The 19,166-nt window shown below is 61.5% G+C and overlaps 1 protein-coding gene across 6 annotated transcripts in view; it reads left to right on the top strand.

Moving 5' to 3' along the window:
- HDAC4 (histone deacetylase 4) overlaps nt 1–19,166 on the top strand; it is a 228,841-nt gene that overhangs the window by 105,020 nt on the left and 104,655 nt on the right. For 5 of the 6 annotated variants that reach the window (XM_039860831.1, XM_039860838.1, XM_039860821.1 and 2 more), the window contains one exon: nt 5,569–5,640. The exons of the other annotated variant lie outside the window; for it this stretch is intronic. In XM_039860831.1, coding sequence (XP_039716765.1) covers nt 5,569–5,640 — 72 coding nt within the window. Of the gene's footprint in view, nt 1–5,568; nt 5,641–19,166 lie in introns of those variants that run through there. 6 annotated transcript variants of the gene reach the window in all.

The following is a 19,166-nucleotide window of genomic DNA, read 5'->3' as shown; positions in this document are numbered from 1 at the left end:
CGCTGGTGCTCGCGTGGGGCTGTGCGCGGGGACTTGCTTCTGGAGGACGCCGCGTGCAGAGGCGAAAGGCATGTTCAGGGTGCGGAGCCGCCGGCACCCCAGTCTGGGCCAAGGCCAGCCTCCCCGCCTCCTCACACTGGGGCCATGCGCCTGGACGTGACCTCCGTGCCTTCACCTCTGTGCCTTCCTCCTGAAGACACGCGACCCGTCTCATCATGAGACACACACCGGACAGACCCCAGCCGAGGGACATTCCACAGTCCTGACCACTTCTCAGAATGGTCAAGGTCATCAAAAACGGAACTGTCACAGCCCAGAGGGGTCTAAGGACACATGACACCCACTTGTCATGTGGGATCTGGGGACAGAAAAGGGACGCGAGGGAAAGCTGAGGACACCTGGGTAAAGTGTGGGCTTCAGTGGGCAACCCGCACGCAGCCCCCCAGCGTCCGGCGGGGCAGGTGGGGCGCCCTCTGCTGTTTCTAACTTTCATGTGACCCCGCAGCCCTGCTAAAGTGAAACTTTGTGTGAAGCCTGGCTGGAACGAACACCTCGGGTCACGCTGCATCCTGTGCCCGTGCCTGTGGCAGCGAGCTGCATGCATGGCCACACTGTGAAGAGGGCGCTGGGCAGCCCCACTGAGCACACGCGAGGCTACCGATTCATCCAGTCATTTCCTGTTCGCAATGAAAGGTGACGTGGGGACCGAGCCGAAGCACGGGGCTGGGCCTCTGACTCGGGGTCTGCAGTGGGAGCGCGGGGCCTGGCGGACGCCCTGCACACCTGTGTGTGTCTTGATCCTTCGCCTCAGCTCTCTGGCTGGCCACGGTGGTTTATCGCCGATGCACAGTTGGTTTGAGAAAAGGAATTTCACCATATGACCCGATGGAAAGGGAGATTATTTATTAAGATGAATTGATTAAAAAAAAAAACAAACCAGTAACATTTAAAAACAGTCCTGGCAAACTGGGACTGGCAGGGACTTCTGAACCGTGGAAGACTGCCCGTCAGAAACCCACAGCAAGCACGGCACTTCCTGGCGAAGCCTTGGAAACATTCCCAGTAAGATCAGAAAGGAGACAAGGTGTCCTGTGTCACGCTTGCTGCCCGCAGTGATGTGCCACAGGGCCCAGTGAGCAGAATGCAGCAAGCAAGGGAAGTGAAAGGCACGCGGTCTGGAAAGGAAGACACAAATTGTCACCACTCAGGCGACAGGGTTCTGCGTCTGTGTGTGGGATGAGGGAGGTAACTTCAGACAGTGATGGGAACGGGTCTGAGTTGAGCAAAATGGTGAGCTACAAAACCAGAGCTTGAGAGGTAATCGTTTCTACGCACCAGCAGACACAAAGCCATGCTTAAAATGCCAGTTACGAATTTTACGTCAAACCCAAACACCCCTCCAGGACCTCTACGCTCGGAATTCTAGAACATTCCTGAGAGAAGTGCAGTGCTGTTGCGTGTTCATGGTCAGGGGATGTGATCTGGTGAAGTTCCCGTGTCCTCAGGGTTCCCTTGTCGGCACAGCCCCATCAGAGTTTGCTTTTCCCTTTGTCAGTAGACCTTGTCGGGCTGAGTCTGGAATTTGTGTGACCCATAGAGGACCCGTGTCGCCCCAGGTAATTCTGGAGAGAGAGGTGGGGACTCTCGCCATGCTGGATGTTAGGGACTGTTCCGAAGTGACGGCAGCTAGAGCAGTTACGCATAGCGGTCCGTAAATCGGCCGGTAGGACAAAGATTTGGCTCGTCACAGCTAGTGCTGCCGATCAGCGGCGAAGGTCAGACTTCTGAGTGTTGGATGGGACATTCGCCTGTTCTCATGGGCGAAGCAGAACACCCTACCTCATGCCATACACAGAGGCGAGGGACACACAGAAGGGACACACGAGACTTCGCGGTGACAATGCGGTAAAACATCTTTGCAACCTCTAGGTAGGGAACATCGTCTGGAACCTGACATAGCGTAAGCTTCAAAAGAAAAGTTGATACATGTGACCTCAAAGAGAGGAGGCCACGGTCTGCAACACGTGACATCCATGGCACGCTGTCACAGAATCCCCCGAAGCAGTAAGCAAGAGACAGCCAGTCAGCAAACGACGGGCAAAAACTTGAGTCCACACGGCCAGTAGACATGTGAAAAGATGCTTGATGTGACTCATCCTGGCATGGCACAGTTGACCTCAGCGGCAAGTCTTCGTCCCCACCAGGGAGCGACCGGGTGGTGTGCTGGGAGGGGTGGTTCCCCACGACCCCCACCTCCCCCTACAGGTGACCCGCGTGTTTCTCAGGTGCTGTCATCTCTGTCCTTGGTGGCAGTGGTCGTCACGTACATCTAGGAAGAGATGGAGGCTCTTTGCTAGTGTCTCAAGTTTTTGCCTTTGCTTCTTCGTCCTGTGGATGACGTGGGAGTGGTCCCAGAAATCACCCTGGTATCCGCACTGTGCAAGGACGCGCAGGTGGCCTGTGCCTGGGCTGACCAGTGCTCTCCGGCCCAAGAGACTAACTTTCTCGTCTTGACACTTGGCGTACGTGCTGTGTGTCCCCGGCACACACGGGCCTCGCTCGAGCAGGTGCGACGACGTGGACGTACGTCTTTCTTCCGTCATTAGATGTGAGCCCTCTGGAGGCTGGACACTGCGCACCTCTGTGTCCCGGGGCCCTGAGCCTGGGCCTCTGCCCTGTGACGTCTGGGCCCTTGCGCTTGCGGAGCCCTGCCCCCAGGACCCCATCTACGCCACGCCCCCATCTGCACCACGCCCCCAGCCCCGCCCCGTCTGCGCCAGAACCAGCGGGCAGCACCGGGGCTCCGCAGCCGGTAGTGGGCGCGTGGGAGCTTGTCTGAGCCCGTTTCCTGGGCCTCGCCTTGCTGTGCCCAGTCTGCTCCGGGTGGCCGCGCCACGTTCGCCTCTGCTCGGGGTGCCCCTGGCACTCGGCGCTGCTCCGCTCTGATGAGGCCTGCCCCTCGCCGCTCTGCCAGCTTCCTTTGCAAAGACGACTGTTCTTTGGATTTCGTCACCATCCTTTCATGGCTTGTCTGCTTAAGGCGTCTCGGAGAACGGGCGCCATGTCCGGGTGAACAGTGATTCCCGGAGGGGCCCCTGGCGTCTTTCTAGCTGTTGTGGGCTCATGCTGCTTCTCTGCCTTCTGCTGCAGGAGTCAGGTGACAGGCCCTTTCGTGTGCCTGTGTGCTTGGGGACCGTCCCACTGTTCGCAGGCAGGCTCCCACGGTGGCCCCTTTCTGGAGAGGCGGGCGCTCAGTAGTAGCCGGAGCCAGGTCAGATCTTGACAGGTCTGGCCTCGTTTGCAGGAGGACGTGAAAGTGTCAGCGTTGGAGTCTGAATTTGCGGGTTGTCCCCGTGTCGGCCAGCCCCAGCCTTGGGCACCGTTTCCCGCCCACTGGACCGGACGGGACGGTTTGGCTTCAGGTTTACGCATGGAGCCCATCACGCCCTCGGCAAACGCATGCCTTTCCACGTGCCAGCTCACTCGTACGTGGGACCAGCTTCTCTGTGGCGGCTCAGCAGGATGTGCCCCAGGCTGGTGCCCGGGAACACTGTGGACGAGCCACACGTCGCTTCAGCACCCAGGCGACGCCCTTACTCAGCACACCACGGTCCCCAGCTCACACCCGAGCTGCTCACGGGGAGCTTTAATGCATCCTCCTGTCCAGCGCTGGTGGGGGGACATGGCCGTGCATCGCTCGTGCACACAGCTTTGGAGCATCAGACCTCAGGACTGGGGCGGATGCGCAGCCTCAGCCAGACTCGGGAACGCCATTCGGAAGGAAGGTGGGGGCGTCCTGCGGCCACAGCCGCTTGGACGCCGGACTCGGCTGGGTGTTGAATAGAGACCAGGGCCGGCTCCCAGGCCTTCGTGTGCTTCTGGTGCTAGCCAGGGGTGGGCGTTAGGGGCCATCGTGGAGGAGGACGAGCCAGGGGCGCACCCTGTGCTTCCTCCCGGTGGGACGATGCCAGTCGCCTGCCCCCGAGCCGCCCACGCCTGCGCAGACGGGCTTTCGCAAGCACCTACAGTGGCCCTGGGCACAGAAATCCCCACGGACGTCCTGAAGTTTGTTTGGAAGCTGAGCCATTTCGTTTATGAGCGAAGTCCATTTCACTTAGTTGTTTTCAGGAAAAGGTTCGAGACACACTCCCCATCACTGTTTTGAGGTCACTGTCGGGGTGTCAGTGAGGCTGCTGGTGGCCTTAGGTTTGCTGCCCAGCGTTCTGGCCGTCTCTGGGGTGGCTGTGGTTGGGGCGCAGCCCACGGTGCCAGCAGTGGGTACCATTTGGGCCTGGCATTGGCCTCTAGTCCTCCTGACTTGAGGAGCATGGCTGTCCTGACCCCAAACATGCCGTCTCCCTGTAACTCCTCTGAGAGATCAGAGCTTCCGGAGTCGGGGTGCTGGGGTGCTGGGCTGGAGAGGGGACAGCACACACCAGCGTCCGGCCTCCGAGCTGTCCGCGACAGCTGTCCTTGCTGTCTCTCCCCCTGGGCGCAGTGAGGGTGGCTCCCGTCAGACCCAGGGTGGGCACGCAGGGCGCCTCCCCCCACCCCACTTCCTGAGATGGTCTTCGCATCTCCAGAGCACATGTTCAGATCTGCTTGGGGGTCACCATTCCTGTCCTTGGAGTTCGAACATTTCCAAAGATTGTCGTGTAACAAGGTTCGGAAGCTGCTCCGGTGTTATCCCTTTTGAATGAAGAGCAAGGCTTTGTCACGGAGTCAGTGGACCCGGCGTTACTGGTTTGTGTCGTGCTTTGACAGTCGGCCTGAGGGCCACGCTGTGACAGCACCAGTGCCAGTCCCTTCCGTCAGCCACGGTGGCGTGCCCAGCCACGTGCTTCTTACTGCCAGCCATCTACACCACTTGTCAAAGCCACTTTTAAGGAGCAGTGTCATCGCTGGACGTTTGGCCAGTTTTCCTTCTCTACCTGAGAGAACGTGGAGAGCCTCGGGCAGCCCGCAGCGGCCTGCCTCAGGTCTGGCTGGAGGACGCGTCCCAGTCCCATCTCCACAGTCAGCCGAGTGCCCGGAACGGAAGTGGCTCCACGGGCAGCCCGAGAGTGGGCCTGAGAAACGGCTGTTCGCATTTCGAGCACCTGGCCAGGAATGTCTCTGAAGGCATGTCTGCGTGTCATTGTCCCGCCAGCGCCCCAGGGCACTGCTGTGGGCCGCACCCCGGGGCCGTGCGCCTTTAGCGCCCAGGCCGGCGTGGTATCTGGGAGAGGCGGGCTCTCCCGTTCTCGTGATGTAGTGCTGCGGTCCCTGCCTCACGGCCAGCTCTCGGGGGAGGCCACCCGTGAACCGGGGCAGCCGGGCCAGGCACCCTGCGGCCGAGGTCGGTGTCTGCCGTGTGGTACTTGGGGACAGTTTTTGTAATTCTCCGACGGGTCTTGTATTTTTTGTTTCAGCAAATAAAATGAACCTGTGATGGAATTAAACCATCTCTTTTTAAAGTAAGGAACCGTGGTTTTATGGTTTGCAAGCCGCTCCGTGCGGATTCTGAGTGTGAGTGTTCTCGTGGTGATGTGAGCAGCTCCTGAGCCAAATGCTTTCTCTGTTCTCCAGATGGACTTTCTGGCCGAGACCAGCCCGTGGAGCTGCTGAACCCCGCCCGCGTGAACCACGTGCCTAGCTCGGGTAAGTCGGCACCCTGCTCGCCCAGGGCCATCTCGAGGCTCCGCTTTGTTAGGGGAGCAGGGAGGAGAGGCGGTTGCATTATCAGCTCCATGAGTGGGGCGCCCTTTCCCCGGGGTAAACAGGCCGCCCGCCCTGGGGAGGAGGTGGGCATGGGCTCGGCGTGGTTCCGGGGCCAGATGAACAGGCCCCTCCTGTGGGCTGCGGCGGCTGAGTTCCGATGTGCACTCGGGCCCAGCGTTGGCGCCGGTGTGGCCGCCGCTCGCCAGCCACAGGACCCCGGGCGGACAGCGCTCGGCCCATGGCCCCGGCCTTCCGCTGGCGAAGCGGGTCCCTGCGATTGTCCCCTAGCTCCTTTTGCTTCTTCAGCTGACAGAAAGGCGCTCACCGTGGTTAGCGATCTCTCCTCCCACGTGTGCTGCGTGCGTGCACTGCGCTTGAGCAGCGTGCTCCAGATCTACGCGGGCACGAGATTTCGTGTCTCCCTTTCCTGTCGAGCACCTCTGCCCTCAGCGTGTCCCCGGTGTCAGCTCGGAGTGGGTGCTGTCAGCTTTTCACAGGCCACTCTGCCTTGGTGAGAATAAACCCCCCAGAGCCCAGGGCGTGAGCGAACTGTTGCCGTGCTCCACGCTCTAAAGCCAGCGTTTCGAGGCAGCGCTGCGGGCCTTGCCCTCGCCACGTCCCAGGGGCCTCTGTGTCTGCGGCCCCTCCTGGACTCCACTGCCTCTCGTCCCCCCATCCCCTTTGGAAGAAGGCAAAGCTCGAGGCAAGGCTGGGGTGTCCCAGAGAGGTACCCGTGTTTGCTGCGTCACCCAGGCCCCTCCTGGCGTTCCCCAGCGCCAGGCTCCGCAGTCTCCCAGCTGCTCCTGGAAGGCGCGGTCCCTGGGCTCAGCTCGGGCCCCTGCGGGGGCGCCGGTCTCCCCATCTGCTGCTCCCATGCCCCGGCTCACCCCCCGCCTGTCCAGCAGTTGACACTGTACCCCAGGACCCGGGGTGGGGCGGGCGCTTCAAACAGACAGACGCCTGCTTGGACCACCCGACGTCCCTCCCTCGTCCCTCGCGACCCCGTCGCCACTGTCCTTCTGTTTAAGCGCGAGTCCTTGTGCGCTGGGCAGGCCGAGGCCGCTGCCGGGTGCCCGCCCAGCTGGGGACACGGGGAGGGCCGTCGCAGGTGGCTCCGTGGGCGGGGGGCCGGAGGAGGCGGGCCTGATGTGTGTTCTGGCCCGGGCGGCACGCTGGGCCTGCGGAGACCAAGCGCGGGGTGCCTTGCCCTGTGTGCGGACGGGCCCTGCCCTTGTTGAGGACGGAGGGGACCTAGGACCCTGTGGGCCCCTGGCTGGGGCCGCAGGCCAGCTCCTCAGTGTCCCAGAGACGGGAGGGACGGTCCTGGCTGACCTGCAGGGCCCTCAGCAAGGTCTGAGTAGTTCCTGGGTCAGTGCCACCTTCTAGGGTCCCACTGGTGGGTACCAAGGACAGTTGTGGCAGAGCTGTGACAGTGCCTGGTCAAGGTCCTTGGACAGTCCCTGCAGTCCCTTAAGCGCCCCTCTCCCTTGGGGATTGCCCACCTGAGGAATGATGCCCGGGGAAGGGGCCCCAAGAAGTTGGGGGGAGTCACTTAGCTTCCCCGTGACCAGATTTCTGTTGGTCAGTCGGAAGATGGCGAGCGCTTCCTGGTGTTTCGGCATTTTTGTTGGCACCGTGGGTGGTGGGTGTTGGCTGCGTGGCCCTGGACCAGCCTCGGACCGGCCCTGGACCAGCCCTGGACCAGCGTGGGGCCAGTGCCGTGAGCGGCCGGCACAGGAGGCTCATGGTGGTGGCAGCCAGCTCAGGTGCAGACGCGGCATGCCGCTGGCCTGGAAGCCTCGCAGTGAGGGCCGTCCTTTACTCCCCACTTGGCCATAGCAGCCCTGCGAAAGACGCCCCCCCGAGAAGCAGTCATCGCAGGTCACGTGGTTTTGAAAATCAATATAAAAACATCCTCGAAGGCACGTTGAGGAGCTGGGAGTGGGAGCCTGTCCACTGCATTTTCAGGCTCTCATGTTTTCTAAGAGCAGAGTTTAGTCGTAACCGCTCCTGGCACTTGGGCGTGAAAACAAACCGACTCCTCCGCGTACCTGACATGTATGTGACTTCCAGGCGTCACTCAGCGTGCACCACGGGGACGCGTTGTCTTGAACACGCAGCATTTGCTCAGAGTAGGAAAGGCCCCGGGGGCCTCCCCCCTCCCCCCACTCCTTCGCCACGGGGCCCTCCCCGGTCCCGGGGGGTGGCGCTCAGCGCAGCTCCTGCCGAGGCTGGTTCTCTCTGGCAGAGCTGGGTGCCAGGCAGGGCCGCTCCGCTCCCAGCCTCATCCCTGAGCTGAGGTGCTGGGCCACGCACGGGAGTCGCCGGCCTGGGCCGGGGGCAGCGTTTCCTGTGCCACGCCCCCCACCCCAGATTCGCGAGCTCCTGCGGGCGGTCCCCACGTCTGGGTTCAAACACGGAATCCTGGGAGGAAAACGCCAGAATGCCGTTTATTTTGGATCATTTCTGATTTTTTTACCTTTCCCCTTATTGTATGTAAACAAGCCTTTCCCTATTTCTTTTTTTCTTGTTTTAGAACTTGTAATTGTAAGATAGTTCTGTCATAAAAGAGAAAAAACAGCCACTCACCTACCGCCGAGGTACAACAGGTGTCCCAGTCCGATTACGTTACGCTAGCATCTTGCTCGCTGGTTTTGCAGACGTGGAATGGCACGTTATGGACAAGACCACACCCTTCGCCCCTTCCCAGAGGTCATTCTCTTTCTCCCCGGGCGGGGCAGGGTCTTGGGGCACAGACAGCGTGGCTGGGCGGGTGTCCACAACGTCTGGGAACCACAGCTCAGAGTTGGGTGGGGTGAGGTGCTGGAGTTTGAGCACAGAGAAGGGAAGAGGTGGCCACTTCCACCTAGGAGAGCAGACTCGCCCCTGTCCCTGGATCGCACACCCGCCTCTGGCATGCGCGAGGATTACAGGGGACTCAAAAACCATTCATCATTCGTTTCTGAATCATTGTCATCTGTTTGAAGTAACACTTTTTCCCGATTCTGAAAGTAACCCGTGTTTGTCATAGACGTTATACAGCGTGTGCTGCTGTTGGTTTCCAGAATCAGAAGGTGACCCCGCTCAGTGCCGGGCAGTGTAGACGCTCGTCAGCCTGACTGAGCAGAGGAGGGGTGCGAGGGGACACCCCAGAGCGCAGTGGAGGGAAACGGCCCGAGTAGCAGCAGGACCCGCGTCGGCACCTATTACCCAGATGGCAGGCCACAGGGTCCCCGCTCATCCCACGGTGACGCGTCCCATGACTCGCTCTGTAGCGTGTCCGTCCCACACAGGAGCGTGGGGTCCCTAGGGGCACGGTGGCCGTCCCAGGCCACCAGACGGAGCAGGGACCCGTTTCTGCTCTGCAGGTGTTCCGCTGGGGAGAGAGCCTCAGGGAACATGGGGACCCCCCGCACCCGGCGGGGGTGGCGGCTGCCTTCAGGGCTGGGATCCTCCTGGGGAGCGTGCCCTGCAGGTTGCTCAGAGGTGGGACGCCGGCCCCATCGCCGTCGATACGGGTCCCCTGTCAGAGCGGGGGAGGTGTTTCAAGGCTATAGAACAGAGGTGCGATTTCGAAGGAAACTCTGGGACCGTAAAGAAACCAGGAACTTTGGAGACCTCACCCAAACTCCTAAGGAAAGCAAGGTTGGGCCTGAGCCCTGGATTCCCAGGGATGGAGGTTCCTGAGGCCACTCTGAAGCTGTGAAGGGGGAGTCGGAGGCGAGCTGCTCCCGGGCGTGTGCTGCGTGTCCTGGGTGGGTTCATGGAGGGGGATGTGAGACAGATACAGGCAGGAGCCATGTGGGGCCTCGGGGAAGGTTCAGAAAACCTGCCTGCGTTGGCTGGACGCTGTCAGTCACATTAAGAACCATCTGCTGGCGACCCAGCTGTACCATTGTTGTCCCTGGACACTCCTTCGTGCATTTCCCTGTAAAGCCGGGTTCCTGGGTGGGGCACGATGAAGGAATGGTTAGTGGCCGCTTTGGTGGCACTAAGTGTGACTCCTGCTGGGCACCAGGCAGGGGCTGCAGCCCGAGGGCAACCACGGCCGCGTTGGTGGAGGCCGTGTCCGTGTCTGTGCCGTGCTGTGCAGGTTGCGTTTCGGGCCCCTGGAGAATGCCTCGTTGTCACTGGGGAGAGCCGCTCAGGGCAGCGGTCCCTGTCCTGCACGTCCTGCTCAGTCACCTCCTGGTCACTAGTGGTGCTGCAGAGGAGCCCTCAAACCCCAGCCCCGCAGAGATGAAGATGTGTGGAAGGCTCACCCCGCACCTGCATTTCTGACGCCCCCAGCACGGCCCTTCCTGGTCTCCCCGCCGCCCTCCTGGGGTCCTCCTTGCACCCTCAGAGCCCTGTTTTCTGTGCGTTTGCTCTGGCCCTCCCGTCCGATGGGGAGCCCCTGAGGGCCGCCCCTGTGTCCAGGCGCGCTGTGCTGCCGGGAGCTGCATCTCTCCTGTGGCACGGAGGCGGGACATCTTCCTGTCCCGTCTCTTCTCCCGGCTCCATCAGGGAGCATTCCATCCCCGCCCCCGCTTTGTGAGGGATCGGGACCCGGCCCAGCTGAGCCGCGGCCAGCCAGGGAGCCAGCGGAGCTGGGGCCAGTGTGGCCCAGCAGGTGGCCGGTCTGCTGAGCCCGGCTGCGCTCAGGGTCACATGCTGCTCAGCCTGGCAGAGGTGTCAGATGACCGGGAAGTGGAGCAGGTGTCTGTGACACTCCCCACCCCTCTTGGGTTTCATTGCCCTGGGCTGGCTGGTGCCCTCCAGTCTGCCGGTCCCCAGCCTCCCTTCCCTGTCCCACCCCCCCAGCCCAGGCGCTTTGGCAGTGACACCCCAGGACTCACTGTGTCGAGGGTGGCGGAAGCGGCGTGCGGGAGGCCCGGCCACAGCCCGGCTCTGAGCGCAGCGAGAGCCGAGCCCCACGGCGTCCTCGCTGCCCGGGCCGTGCCTGGTGAGGGCGGAGCACGGCTGCCTCTCGCGGGTCGGCACCGGCCTGCCCGGCACCGAATACTGCGTGTCTGCAGGTCAGGAGCCCCGTGTCTGCTGCCCAGGTGGCTGGTGGTGGACTCACCACTGGGACGTGAGACCCGGCCAGCCACAGGCCTCCTGGCGGCCACTCACCTGGCAGAGGGGTCGGCGGAGGGGCCGAGGCCACCCGGGGGTGGTGGGGATGGGCGTGTTGGCCGGGTGCCCCCAGCCCTTACTCGCAGCCCCCTGCCCTCATCTCAGAGGGGGGAGGTGACCCCGGCACGGCTGTGAAGGGAGTGACATTTGCTTTCTGGTGAGGACGTGACCTTTGGCCTGGCACATGGACCCCGGTGCACGACTGTGAACGTGACTGCGTCTGGGCAGCTTCTCAGGGGCTGGAGGCTCATCTCGGCATTGGTGGCCCGGACGCCCCTTCCCCGCCACGGGGTGTGAGCAGGGTCCTGGCATTTCCCCCCGCCCCGTGAGGCAGGTGCCCCCTCTTCCCCCTTGTCGTTCGGACTGAGAACTGGTTCTCTGTGTTCGTTGGTGATTTTTAAAAAACAATTCGCCCACCGTTTTAGTGGGATTTGGGGGAGCCAGCTGTCTGACGGTGTTCAGTCTGCCCTTTGTAGCCAGAAACACCCCGCCTGGCATTCTGCCCAGCGTGGCCGGGTGTGGGGTGTCTCAGGGTCCCCGCTGGACGGAGGCGGGCAGAGGTCTCCCTCCCTGGCCTGGGGCAGCGGTGCTGAGGCTGTCCACAGTGCACAGGCCGTTTGATCCGGGTCGTTTAGTGGTGGTGTTGCCATGGCCCCAGGGCGTGAAGCGGGGCTGGAGGGAGGGGAGTGGACACGGACTCTGCAGATGTCTCACCGGGCCCCGGGCATAGGAGGCCAGTGTGCTGAGGCCGCGACGGGCGGCTTCCCCGTCTCATGGGAAAAGTGGCAGTGGTGGCGGTGACCTTAACGTTTGTGACGTCTGTGTTGAGCCGGAAAACAGACCCGTCCTCTCATCCTTGTGGGTATTTGAAAGTCCTGAGTGACGATTAGGAGGAAGGGACTTTTTCAACTCCGAGTTTTGTTGTCTTTGTGAATGACAAGTGTCGTCCCCGGCCGTGCGTGTGGCTGCACGGTGACACCTGTTGGGGAAACATGTGTGTCTTCTTTCTCCCGTCTTTTGGTGCCGGCTCCGTGTGCTGGGCTTCAGGGTGCTGGGCTTCAGGGTGCGGGGTGCAGCGAGAGGGAGCGGAGCCTGTGGGTGGTGCCGGGTCCCCGGAAGTGCTGTTTCAGAGGCGGCCCTCGGCAAGGCTTTGTCCCCGTCCTCGTTACTGTCGGTGAGGTGATTCTGGCTTCCCAGGGCCACACCGTACCGTGAGGAAACGCTGCGGTCGCTGTCAGGGCAGGGCCCTGCCGCGGTGGGTGCCGACCTGCACACCACAGACCCACCCAGGCCCTCTGCAGGCGGCCACGGCGGCCCCTCTGGTGGCCTCGGGCGGGGTGGGCAGGGGGCAGGAGCGAGCGGGAGGAAGCCGCACCGTTGGGGCCACGAGTGCCCACCGAGCATCCTTCCTGTGGTCAGCCTCCGGGAGGGGTCCCCGGAGGCCCGTGGTGGCCGTCCCGCGGTTTCTCCACCCCCCTGAGACCCTCTGGGCGTCACGGGCAGCTCTGGGACCAGCGTGGCTGTGCAGACCGCATGGGAGCGGGCCGCTCAGCCCGTCCTGTCCAGCTTCATAGTTGTCCTGTCTCAAAGAGCCAGCTTCTGCCCCGGTGGATCTCTGTTGGACATTCATTTTCGATTTCATTAATTCCTGTTCTGACGTCCGTTCTGCTCTTTTAAGGGGCTTTATTCAGATATTCGCGTTCTGGATTCTGAGCTACAGCCTTTAGCACGTTATTTTTAGGTTCTCTTCCTTTCGATGCCAGCAGTCGGTCACATACTGCTGCGTACAAACGGGGCCGCTTCTGATGAGTTCTGATCTGTAGGACTTAATTTGTGCTATTTCCATTGTTTGATGGTTCTTTCAGAAAAAAAAACAAAAAAAAAAAAACCGTGGTGTTGAGGAGTGTTTTCATCCCAGGTATGAAGTTTTTTACGTAGCTTTTTCGGCGTGGGTTCCCGTTCTCTGTGTCACGGGCAGGGATTGTCGAGACTTGCCGTGCAGCCGTTTTCCTGACTCCCTGTGTGCCGGAGGAGACTCTGTCCTCCACTCGTTGGTGCTGCGTTGCAGACGAGCCCGTTAATTCACACTTGAGCAGCAAACTCTGCAGATCATCAGAATATGTCAGAAGGTGGTTGGTGCTCTGGGGAACCACCGGTCAGGACATTCCTGTGGGTGGGCGGGTGTCTGCTTTTTACATGGTCAAGGCCTGGGCTCCTCCCTCCCTCCCTCCCTCGCACTGCCTGGGCCTTCTAGGAGCCAGCCACGGCCCTTGGCGCTCAAGGCCCCCAGATTTATGAACGAAATGTCCCTGAATATGTGGAGCTCACATCACACCTGGGCAACAGGGGTGGGGGAGGGGCGGTCGTGCAGAGGAGCAGCAGGTCAGGACTGAGGGAGGAGAGTGGCCAGTGCAGAGCCCCGAGGTGGGGGTGCTGGGGACCGGCCAAGTGGCAGGAGAGGTCAAGAGTTGGGCCATGTGGCTAGAGAATAACCGTGCTGGGCTCTTGCAGGCCATCGTGAGCTAAGGCTTTTGCCTTTGAGTGACTGGGGCGTGACACCATTGACCTCTTGTTAGAGAATGAGGCTGGCCGCAGGACGCAGGGAGGGACTGGGGTGGGGACAGGGTGCGGCGAGAACTGCTGAGGTCCCAGACACTGTGCTAGGGTTTACTGAGCTTGTAGATGGGCTGCCGGCCAGGGAGTGACTCCGGGCTGTGGGGCTTGGAGCATCCGGTGGCAGGGTCTCCAGGCATTGCAGACAATGTGGTGGCCGAAGCTGACCTCGGCGGAGGAGAGGGCTGGGGTTGGGCGTGTGGATTGTCGACGCGTCAGCCCCTTAGAGATGTCGAGGGGACAGCGTGCGCATGAGCCCGTTGTGGTGGACGTTGTTCACACGCGCACACAGGCACACAGCGCTCACCTGGGGGGGTGGCGGTTTTCTGCCGGGTCACCCTTCGCAGGGTGTCACTTCGTCTCAGGCGGGGACTGTGTCCAGCTCGGATGCCCCCACACCTTCCGTGGGAGAGTGCAGCCTCCCAGCCCCGGGCCCCTGACGCCTACGCCAGTGCTGGTGGTCCCTCTCCGGGGGACAGCCCCGGCCCTCGTCAGGCACCAGCTCCCTGGCCCCTCGCTTGCTGACAGCACTACTCCGGGGGTGCCCGAGGCTGTGGGGGCCACACACTGTTAGAGGTCGCACGCACATCAAGTGGCTGAATTCCTAACAGGTGTCCCAGGTGTTCCTTCAGACCCCGAATCTGAACCTCACCCCGCTCTCACCCCAGCACGCTTTGAGGTCCCACATTTCCAGCGCCTGCGGGACTTCCCCCACCCCACCCCACCCTACCCCGCACCCACAAGCCCAGGAAAGAGGCTGCGTTCCTTGTTGGACATGGGGGCTGCCTGGGAGGCGTGTGGGACCAGCGCAGCCCCCCCCAGGGGCCTCTGGCGGGCGTCTCTGCCTCTCACTCCGAGTGGAAGAAACACCTGTTTTTAAATATTTCAAGTGTCATTGTTAAGTAATAATGGTCCCTATTGCAACCCAGCTCCTAGGCAAAATACACGGCCAAACATTTGGAGGCTGCTAAGAAGCGACTTCTGAAACGCGCCCTGCGCATCGTGGAGACTTGGCCCACGTGACTGGCGTGGCAGGGACACTCGCAGAGGAGGCGTGTGGCCTCTCTAGACCACTGGGACTGTTCTTAGTTTTCAGGTGATGCATTTTCATCCTCTGAGTTTAGGGCAATCAAAATGTCTTTCAGAGAGTGACTTCCAGGTGTGAGCATAGGCAGGGCCCAGGTGTGGCCAGGTAAAGGAGGTGGCGGGGGGGGACCTACAGGGTGGCAGCAGGTGTTCCGGGGGTGTGACTGATTCGCATCGGTGTCCCCACGTGCTGGCTGAGTGACCTGGGCGAGCCCCCAGCTGCTCCGCACCTGGGTTTCCTCACCTGTGTGCCCAGCCCCCGGGGAGCACCGGGAGGAGCGTGCGGCTGCAGGAGGGAGGACAGGCGAAGCCCCCGGAAGCGCTCAGGATGAACCGCGGAGTTCCTTCTGGGACTTCTGTTTCGTCGCGTTTGCGTGGCGACCGTGCCGGCGAAGTCTCAGGCGTCTGTGTGTCTCTCGTTGCCGGGGGTCAGATCCGTCTTCGGGTGCTGCATCCAAACGTGAGAGCTTAGAGCACGTCTCGCCATTTTTGCAGGGTGAGGCCTGGTTCTATTGATAGTTTCCGGGAAACACGTTTGTGCCCTCGCGAAAGCCGCGTTTCCAGCTGCGTGCCAGCTTCTGTCACAACTCTGGCTCAGCTGGAGCTTTCACACGGTTCCCAAAGACGGCTGTGCTTCTGGGGGCGATGGAGCGAGTCGGACACATTCGAGGGGCTTCGCAGAGAGCTCTGGGGACGGCTCCGATGCGAGGCGCGGGCGGGACCCTCGTGGGCACGGCCGGGCCTCGGGCGCCCGTGCGCCTGGCTTCACGGCGGTAACGTCCTGGGCTGCCCTAGAGGCCAGGCGAAGCCCAGTCCGGTGTCGTGCGTGTTCCTGACCCGGGCTGCTGAGTGGGGGGCCCTTCCGGGACCTGAGTGGGAGCAGGAGCCGGGGCCGCCGGCAGGCGCGGGCAGCTCACGCAGACCCACGCTGGCGCCGCGGTGGCCATTTCCTGGAAAGTCGGGCTTCGAGCACCTTTTCTGAGTAAAGCTTTCTGCACCGTGCGCACAGCTTAGTTCTGATTTGAAAGTCCAACAGCGCGATCTGTTACGAAGTTTTGTTTCTTCCAAGTCCATACTAACTTCAGTCATTTCGGCTCGTCATTTAATGGGGCTTTTTAAAGAAAATGTGCACTGAAGAGACTCAGGCCTAGCCATGTGGGTGTAAAGATGGCTCTGCTCAGGGCTCACTTGGGCCAGAAAGGAGGTTTGCAAGTTGCTCAGACAGCAGAGCAGTCCCGCAGAATGGTGACACGGGGACCTAGGAGCCCCGAGTGCACACGGACACCACCGGAGGGAGGCCGGGTCGAGGGGACCCGGGACCTCGCTGCCCTAGCTCTGCAGCTAACTGAGTCTCTAGTTATTTTTAATTCAGAATGTTAAAGAGAAAAACAACTTTTTATAAACATACACGTCTGACTCTTTCCCAACTTTGATCAAGTTAAAGTTGAGGTGTTTTATTCCATGGGATGAAAACAATGGGCGTCGCTAGAGGAAACGCATGGCGGAAGGTTGGTGGCGGCTGGGGCTGGGTGCCAGGCTCACTGCCGTCCTCTCTGCGTCCGCGTGTGGCCGGTCGGGGACTTTGATGTGAAAGGGCTGGTTTTTAAGGCTGCGGGTCGCCTCCTCCAGCTGTCACCTCCACGCTTCCGTGCCCCCCTCTGCCACTCTGCACAGTTGGACTGTCCACAGCGCAGGCCTGACCGGCCCTCCTGAGTAGAGCGGTCCCCTCTGGAACCCTCACATAGCACCAAACCCCATGTCGACTGCGTTCCCCCGTCCGTGCATGCCTGTGACAAAGGTCACTTACAGTGGGCACAGCAAGAGAGATAACAGCCACGAGTAATAAAACAGCAACAAGCCGAGAACTTTCCCCTTTCCACTTAAAGACGCAGCCCGCGGCTTCTCTCTGGCGGATCTGAACTGCCAGTCGCTTGCTCTTTGGAGCCCCTGTGAAGTAAAGCAGGGCGGCTGTGGGGCACGGTGGCCGTCGGGATGGCGGGCGGGTGGGCTGGACGAGGGCGCTCGACCCGCTGACCTTCAGTGTGGTGGCTGGGGGCCCCTCACGCCCTCGAGTTTGCTCGCCAGGGTCGGGGCACCGCGGCGTGGGCTCAGCCACCTCGGGTGGTGTGACCGGGCAGCCGCCCACTCTGGGTCCCTGCGGTGAGTAGGCTAAGTGCTCCGCGGAGGGCGCCGTCCCACGGGGCCATCGTCGTGGGTGCGGTCACTCTAAGGGCGGCACGGCTACAACTTAACCTTTCGGAGCCAGTGTGTTTTTGGAAACTTTTTCCTTTTATTTTTTTCTCTAGGAAGATGAATGAGAATATCCTATTTTTGTTTTTGAATGGAATTTTCAGTGTAAGTGTTACACACGTGTGCATCGTGCGTGTGTGTGTGTGTAAACATGCCTGTGTGTGTTCATGTTCTGAGCTACGGGGTGATAGAACACACGCGCAATAATGACTACGGAAAAACGGACTCGCCCTGTCCTGACCAAAAACTATAAACCAAAATTTATAAGCACATGTATGTACTTAAGAGTTTATTCTACTTTTTAAACAAATTAGGTTTAACATATTAAAACACGTATTTAAAAACACATTCGGGGTCCCCACGTGGATACACCGCAACCTTCGTGAGCCGAGTCACGGGTGTAAACGCTCGCTCGGGCAGACGCTGCTCGGCCCCAGCCGCCCTGCAGAGAGCCTGTGCTGAGCTGGGGCGGCGGCAGTGTGGCCCCCTCCGCGGGTGCTGGCCCCGAGCCGCCAGCCTGCGCCCTCGTGCGCTGCCCGGGGGCCTCTGTCCTTGTGTTCGTGTTGGCTCTGGCGTTTGGTGAGGGCGTCTCCCACAGCTCACCACCGTCCGCGCTGTCAGTCGGAGAAGACAGTCGGGTCCAGGTGCTTGGTCGTCGTCTCTGCCCTAGAGCTGCACCCCCTTTGAGCGCGCGCCTTCACCCCCCATTGCGGCGAGGCTGGCACTGGGTTTCGCTGCTGTCGCCACTCATTTCCAGGTGAGGTGAGCTCGTGTGGCCTCCTGCAGCCTCTGACAGAGAGCCAGCAGCGTCCCCCTGGCCCCCAGCAGAGCCCTTACTTTCATGGTCACCCGGGACCTTCAGTGCTCCTGGTACCTGCCTGCCGCGCTGGCCACTCGTCCTCAGGCCCCTTGACAGGTTCTCGCCCATGTCTCAGCAGCGGGCCATCCCCAGTCCCCAGGGCTCCTGTGGGGTGGCTTCTCGTTCTTCTGGGTCACTCCTTTGGTGAGCTCGGTGTTCCCATCCCATCACCCCGTAGGTCAGAAGTTTACCCCACTGTGCCACACGCACGTCACCCGCGCTGCCCGCACCCGCGATCTGGGCGCCAGGGCCCTGCTGGTTCTGGGCCCGGCCGGGCGCTTAGTACTCGGCAGCTCGTCCTCGGTGCGCCCGAAACTGGACTCCTGCTGTCCCCCCGAAAACCCGCTCCTCCCACGGCCTTTCCTGACTCACGGTGCCACTGGAGCCACCTCGTGTCTGCGTTCTGTCCTGTGCACACTTCGCCAGTCAGCAAATGCCGTCAGCCGCCCCCTAGATATGTGCAGAAGGACTCACGATCGGGTGAGGAAACGTCCCCAGACTGGTCGCGATGGCGGTCACACAGCTCGGTGGTGAGTTTACTAGGAGGTCACTGAGTCGTGCACCTGAGGGGGAACGCAGGGAGTGCCCGGGCCTGCGTCTCGCCCTCCACTGCATGGGGGCCGTCCGGGCCGCCGCCGCCTCTCACCTGGGCCATGCAGGTGCCTCCCCACCTGGCCTGGGCTCTGTCCTGGCCCCCAGGCTGACCGCAGCCCACGAGCCAGTGTGGTCGGCAGAACAGCGGAGCCCCCAAAATGTCAGTCTCTGACGACGTGACCTCACACGGCAAAAGAGACTTTGCAGATGTAATTAAGTTTAGGCTCTGAGATGGGGAGGTGACCGTGGATGGCAGTGGGAGGCAGGAGGGTCACAGTCAGGGGGTTGTCAGATGGATGCGATTGCTGGCTTCGAAGACAGAAGGGCCAGGAGCCAAGGAGCGTGGTGGCTGCAGCTGCTGGCGAAAGCCGGGGACAGATTCTCCCCGGAGCCCGGCACGCAGCAGCCCGCCGGAGGCCTGGGCCCAGCTCCCGTTGCAGACATCTGGCCTCGAGAATGGAAGCAAAGCGCGTCTGCTGTCCCAGGCCACTGACTGCAGGAACTTGCTCTGCGGACACTGTTGTCCGGCCAGGTCCAGCTCTCCCGCTTCCTGTCTCTGCGGCCACATTTCTCTTCTCTGCGCCGCGGTGCCGCATCTGTAAACGGGGGCTAGCAGGTGCTAGCTGCAGCTGCCGGTCCTGCTTGCCACGTGGGTCACCTAATTATCTGCTTTGCGTCCCCTCCCTCGCTAGGCCCTATGCTCTGTGGGGGGCAGGGCCCCTTGTGCGTGCACTGCAGACCCTGGGGGACTCAGGAGGAGGCTGGGCGCCACTGAGCCCGCCAGCATCACATGACGCGTTCCCCTCCGTGTGTGTGTGTGCGCGTGTGCACGCGGCCATCCTAGTGCTGGTCCTCTGGTGTGAGCACACCTGTCTGGTTGCTGGTTCTCTGGTGTGAGCACACCTGTCTGGTTGCTGGTTCTCTGGTGTGAGCACACCTGTCTGGT

Source organism: Pteropus medius, unplaced genomic scaffold (assembly GCF_902729225.1).
Source record: "Pteropus medius unplaced genomic scaffold, Ma_sr-lr_union100, whole genome shotgun sequence".
Taxonomy (NCBI): domain Eukaryota; kingdom Metazoa; phylum Chordata; class Mammalia; order Chiroptera; family Pteropodidae; genus Pteropus; species Pteropus medius.
The sequence above is the reverse complement of the archived record's forward strand: the minus strand, read 5'-3'. Positions and strand labels throughout refer to the sequence as shown.